The 6717-nt window shown below is 41.9% G+C and overlaps 1 protein-coding gene across 1 annotated transcript; it reads left to right on the forward strand.

Moving 5' to 3' along the window:
* Positions 1-1383: 1383 nt before the first annotated feature.
* Positions 1384-6717, forward strand: LOC127310208 (casein kinase II subunit beta-1). Its single transcript, XM_051340901.1, has 5 exons — positions 1384-1745; positions 4557-4775; positions 5056-5165; positions 5248-5413; positions 6386-6717. Exons 1-5 carry the CDS (start codon positions 1559-1561, stop codon positions 6517-6519), a joined length of 816 nt encoding a protein of 271 aa, XP_051196861.1. The 5' UTR covers positions 1384-1558; the 3' UTR covers positions 6520-6717.

Genomic DNA, 6717 nt, shown 5'->3' on the forward strand with positions numbered 1-6717 from the left:
CCACCTTTATAACCACCCATTTACGCAGTGGCGTTTGATGTAATCAAAGTACCTTTCCGGTATAAGTGATTTACATGATCTCATGGTCATAAGGACTAGGTAACTATGTATCGAAAGCTTATAGCAAATAACTTAATGACGTGATCTTATGCTACGCTTAATTGGGTGTGTCCATTACATCATTCATACAATGATATAACCTTGTTATTAATAACATCCAATGTTCATGATTATGAAACTAATCATCCATTAATCAACAAGCTAGTTAAGAGGCATACTAGGGACTCTTTGTTGTTTACATATCACACATGTATCAATGTTTCGGTTAATACAATTATAGCATGGTATATAAACATTCATCATAAACATAAAGATATATAATAACCACTTTTATTATTGCCTCTTGGGCATATCTCCAACACTTCTTCCCATAGCTTGTTACTCTTGGGTCTTTGGACCCTATACGACTTAGTGGTCTTTGTGGTGTTCTTAGGGAAGGTGAAAGTTGGTGAGTAGATTTCTTCGGGAGCTTCTTCCCATAGCTTGTTACTCTTGGGTCTTTGGACCCTATGCGACTTAGTGGTCTTTTTGATTTTTTTAGGACTCCAATTAAGTTAATTGTGGAGATTTTTCAAGGGTAAGTCCTTTGTGACGATTTATTGGGAGCCTCCAATTAAATTGCGAAGATGACCCAAACTTTATGCTAGTTCGGTGACCAGTTTTAAGGTTTCATAGTGGATCGAGGTTTTCTCCTTTATCGAGAAGTGTCGAGGAAAATACGGTGAGGCCTTCGACCGGACCTTTTTTCTTATACTAGCAGCAGCACATCGTGGTGCACGTGCTCCTCCTTCTGTGCACGAGCGGGGCAAGGGCCAGTAGGGAGGAGAAAGAAGAAACTGGAAAGAGGACGAGGGGCAGCAGCGGTGGCAGGGAACCATGGAGGCGGAGGGGCGCCGCTGGACACTGGAGGAGAAGGGGGTCGGGATTAGAGGAGGAGGAGGCATGGGGATTGGGGGAAGAAGAGAAGCAAGGCGATTGGGCGTGCGGCGGCTAGGGTTTCTCACCTTGAGGTGCCCCTTTTATATGCCCGCGGTAAAAAATGAACGGACGAGATCTGTTGGCAGGCAAAGATCTTTTTTTTTTTTTTTTTTTTGAGTGTGGCAGGCAAAGATCTGACGGTCCAGAATCGCAATCGTTGTGAGGCCCCCTATGGAGACATCAGTTATACCTTTAGATATGGTAGGTGATACTGGGAAGCTCATGGGCTTTGGCTCATCTAGTGTTGAAAACGTTCGGGCCAGTATTCATCAGCCCAATAGGGGCATAAAAATATCTCGCAGAGCTGGCGTGTCATATTTGCAGGAAACCCCCGGGCGCCCGTCGTAATTACAACAGCCGCCCACGGGCTCTGTCTGGCTCTCTCTCCCCTCTCCGCGCCTCGTCACCGCTCCGATCTCTCCCCCCACCTGCGCAGCCAGCTCAAACCCTAGCCCAGCCCAGCCTGCCAGCGCCGCCACCTCGCGCCGCGCGAAGCACAGGCTCCGGCGACCGCCGGGGGATGAGCGGCGCGGCCTACAGGGATCGGGGATTCGGCGGCGCCGCGGAGATGGACCGGAAGCGCATCAAGGAGGCGCTCGAGAAGCCGTCCCCGTCCACCTCCAGGGGCGTGTCCAGGGAGAAGGAGCTGCTCGCCGCAAGCAAGATAACGACGTCGATCGGCAAGGTCCCCAAGGTCTCCGATGGCGGTGAGGATCTAGCCCGTTCGCCGAGCTCTGTTTGCTTGTTTTCTGTACTGCATTGCCTGCTTTGGCTACAGGACCCGGCCTTTGTTGTTTTATTTTAGGGGTGAAAATCATATGGTGCGCTGTCATTGCATATTTCTTCTGGGGTGCAACTTGCACCTTCGTTTGCAGTGAGATGCAGGATACTGGAATCCCTGCATTGCCGGGAGCTGAAGAACTGGTTACCTTCTCTGTGTTGAAGTGTATAAGTAGATTGCCTAGCCTTTTCCATCAGTTTGTACTTTTGGTTGCGTTGGCTAGTGCATGAAGCTTAACATGGTATCAGAGCCAGGGTCTGGAGTTCCTAGCTTTCGCAATTTATCCTAAAATTGTTGTTGTCCCCTCGGAGTCCACATATAGGCACGTTTAGCCTTGTTGAGCCTGTATAAGTAGATTGCCTAGCCCTTTCCATCAGTTCGGACTTTTGGTTGCGTTGGCTAGTGCATTAAGCTTAACATTCTCTTTGAAGAGTAAGAATGTGTTGAGTGTTTTTAAAAACTGGAGCTTAGTGGGATCCAAATTCATGTCAGAGCATACCGCCGCAAGGAAAGAAGCAGAGAATAGTAGGCGCAACAAGCTAGGATTGCTGAACATGGAGGGGGAGGGGGAGGGGGGGGGGGGGGGGTAGGCTACAGAGATGTCTCGAAGACTACTGAGAAATACGAGCCTTAATTTTATTTTGCCTGGGCTGGCTTTTTTGGTTACTGGATTACGCGATTTTCTGCTAGAAAATGTTTTGGTTCTTTTTTGGTATTGGTTTGCTGTAATCCATCATCTTTTCATGTTTGTTTGTGTTGGCGAGTAGAGCTCTTTCAGTCCTTGTATCTTTTGAGACTATGTAATCATATTGAAGGGAAATGCAGCACTTGCTGAAGGATCATGCTAGCAGACGATAGGATTCTCTCCTTTATGAGTCTTTCCTTGTGTAGTACTGGAATGTGATCAGGGAAGTTCCAATATTGATTTTTTAGGGCTGAATCTCTCTGTTTATTTGTTTGTTTGTTTCTCAACTCTGGCACCTGTTTAACCAAACCTACCAACGTTATTGCCAAACCATTTTTTTCAATCAAAAAGTATTATTGTTGAAACAAAGTTAGTATTATTGTTGAACTATTTAAGTATTAACCAAACAATCAGCTAATTCTTGGTAGGATTGCAAATCGGTGAAACAAGTTTTTTTTCAAACAAATCACTTATTGGCTGTTATCGCTGAATGTAGTTAATTATTGACTGAGCACTAACAAAGATTTGAACTTTTTATTTTGCAAGATCGCGAGCACTCAAACTATAGAACACATGGTACCCAAAGCTCCTAATTTTGAGTCAATCATGCTCACCTAAGCTTGAGCATTCTATCTAGTAGGGGGGCACTGTTTTATTGTTGATGCAGATCTTTCAGGCTCTTACGTATTTCTTAAAAATCACAACAGAAGACATATTTGGGGACTGGCTGAAACAGAAAATGGAATTTAACAAGATGAAAAAGGATATATATATATATATATATATATATATATATATATATATATTTTGATGAATAGCAAACTGGAAAAGAATTTGAGAAGGATGTGTTCAGAGCTCTAAGATGGCGAGGTTACAGTTTTGAAGACAAGCATGAGGAGCATGTTTGTAGGGAATTGGATGGAAGTTGGGAGGATGTGTTGGGAGAAGGAAGATGGTAAGGTTACAATTTTGAAGAGAAGCATGAGGAGCATGTTGGTAGGAATGGAATGGAAGATAGTAAGGTTACCATTTAGAAGAGAAGCATGAGGAGCATGTTGGTAGGGAATGGAATGGGAGGTGGGGGGAAGCGAACATGGGGGCGGTGTGTGGAACAATTTTCTATTTTCACGCTGTAGGGTATATGGCATTCATTAAGCCCACCTCTATCATCGGTGGTTCTGGTTGGTCAATGTTTGCTCTTGACTCCCAATTAAATGAAGGTGATTGGGAGCACTAACCAAACAAGGAGATATCGGTTGGTGTAATTCAGCCTTTTTCTTTTCCTTCTTCCTTCTATTGCTCAACCCCCATATGGAGGCACGAGCGAAAACATAAACGTATGGAATGAGGGCAGGATCGACACAAAGAACACATACCATAATAGTATCTAAAAAATAAGTTTAGCTGCTAAAAATGGAAATTGGGGTAGCATCGGATCGAACCCAGGATCACTCGCTTTAGAATGGGCAACTGGGGCTCTTAACCACTAGGTGATGTCGGTTTCTTCGATTCAGCTAGTTTTTTCGGTTTATACTCAATCTTTGTATGTAGCCACATGAGTTGAAACATGCACATATAGAAAGAGGTTAGAACCTGCATATTTGGCTCTTAGCTTTTCCAGTGACAACCAGATATTGGTTGCTTTGATTCAGCTTTTCTGTTTTTTTTTTTTGCTTGCACATTTATGCACCAACGGGCGGAAACATACAAATATGTAAAGAATTCAGGATCAAGACAAAAAAAATACACACCATAGCGCTAGTATCTAAATATGACATTTAGTTGCATTTTTGGAAGTTGCGGTAGCAGCGGATCGAACTGAGGACCACATGCTGTAGGATCAGTATCCTAGCCATTCCAAATGCAACTAAATGTCATATTTAGATACTAGCGCTATGGTGCGTATGTAGTTAAGTTAAGTTTACCATACCTTGTAGGCATTTAGCCATATGCCCTAGCAGGATCAGGGTATCGCTTTACTGGAATGGTTGTGATTATGAATACAATCAATATTTTGATATCTAGACTAATCATCTTATTTTGGCATTGCAGAGGAATTCGAAACTGACAGTGAAGATTCTGATGTCAGCGGTTCTGACGGAGAAGACACATCATGGATTTCATGGTTTTGTAGCTTGCGAGGCAATGAATTCTTCTGCGAGATCGATGATGATTATATTCAGGATGATTTCAATCTCTGTGGACTGAGCAATCAAGTGCCATATTATGATTATGCACTTGATCTCATCCTAGACATTGAGTCCTCTAACGGTGAGATAGTTTTTCTTACAAAGCTACTAATTTATTAACTCTAAATACTAAATACACAAGTAACACAATTGACATACTATTTCTGAACCTTACCATCTATAATTTATATTTTCAGTTTGCCTACTTATTTTTATAACATCTTTGTTGGTATTCATCGATTTCATTTCCTAAAGAAGAAAAATTCCAGCAACCTGTGTATACCTCCTGTACATTTTAGAATTTGTAGATAGTTACTATTTTCTACTGTTGAACTCATCTTAATGGAGCTAATTTTATACAGGTGATGTGTTTACTGAGGAGCAAAATGAATTAATCGAGTCATCTGCAGAGATGCTGTATGGGTTAATTCATGCACGTTACATCTTAACCAGCAAGGGTCTAGCTGCAATGGTAATATATGTTTTTGATCCTATCGCTGGCATACGATATAATTTGTAATACATACTAAACTGCCACACTTTCATTTTTGCAGTTAGAAAAGTTCAAGAACTACGATTTTGGCAGATGCCCTAGAGTATACTGCTGTGGCCAACCCTGTCTTCCAGCAGGGCAATCTGATATTCCTAGGTCAAGCACAGTGAAGGTGTTTTGCCCAAAATGTGAAGATCTGCACTACCCAAGGTCCAAGTACCAAGGCAGTATCCTTTTGATTTTTCATTCTGCAGAAATTGTTAGTAATGTATGCATCCTGTGTAGGAGTATTAACTTGTGTGCCCCATTTACCAGTCTTTTTCAAATTATGATTTCGTATTTAACTCTTCATGCTGTTTTGTGGAATTTTTAGCTAAGATATTTCCATGCACTTGTGGTAAGAGTACTAGTTTATGTGTCCAATTTAGGCTGGAATTTGACCCGAGCCAAATTGGCTAGACTTGTTCGAGCTTGGTAAGATAGCGAGCTCAAAAATGAAACTCTGCTCGACTCGTGTAACTCGCGAGTTAGCTCGTTTAGCTTGTTAAGCTCGTTACAGATTTGAATACATTAGCTTTTGTATGGAATAACCTATATGAGTATGTATGATTCATCATGATTGTTATAATTTGATTGCATAGTGAACAAAAAGTAGACACACAACAATCTACATCACACAATCACCGACAAAAATATATAATTCCATGTCTAGATGGGCCAGATTTGGGGACACACTGGCGTTGACAGAGCTTAACGAGCTAAACGAGTAACTTGTTAACTCGGCTCGTTAAGCTTTGGCCAGCAAACAACAATCTCATATTTAAAACTCGGCTTGGCTCGTTAGTCACCTAGTCAAGCCGAGTTACGAGTTACTCGTTAAGCTCGCGAGTTTTGAGTTTGTTTCCAGCCCCATGTCCAATCCCATGCCATTATCTTCAAACCCATACATTTTAGTTTCAAACTACCTAGTAGTGGAATGGCATTATGCGTTCTGCATGGCAAGTAATCATATCCTGCAAAAAAAAGTTTAGGTGATGATAAAGGATTAGTGATCCATCCTAAACATGATTTAACTCCACTTTGTCCTACACTTTGTATTTTTTGTTTTGCAGTTTCTTTGTGTTAAATGTCCATACAAGTTTGGTGGTTACAGTTATACTTACTAGAATGATATCTTCTATTTCCTTTACTCTTCCAAGACATTGATGGAGCATACTTTGGTACCACATTTCCTCATCTCTTCTTGATGACATATCCACACCTGAAGCCACAGAAGCCATCGCAGCAGTATGTTCCAAGGGTTTTTGGGTTCAAACTTCACAAGCAATCGTGACAAACTTTCACCAATCAGGTTTTTTACCTAGTTTTAGGGATGGAACACCATGGCCCGAAAACGTTGTGGCCTGTTGATTCGTGTGTACTGGGGAGCTCGGATCTTCCTGTAAACTGCTGAGCAATTGTATGTGCTTTCTGGTATTACTGTTGTGTAATCCTAGGTTTTTTCCACTTGATCAAGATATGCCCATTTGCA

The sequence above is a fragment of the Lolium perenne genome, chromosome 1 (assembly GCF_019359855.2).
Source record: "Lolium perenne isolate Kyuss_39 chromosome 1, Kyuss_2.0, whole genome shotgun sequence".
Lineage (NCBI taxonomy): Eukaryota > Viridiplantae > Streptophyta > Magnoliopsida > Poales > Poaceae > Lolium > Lolium perenne.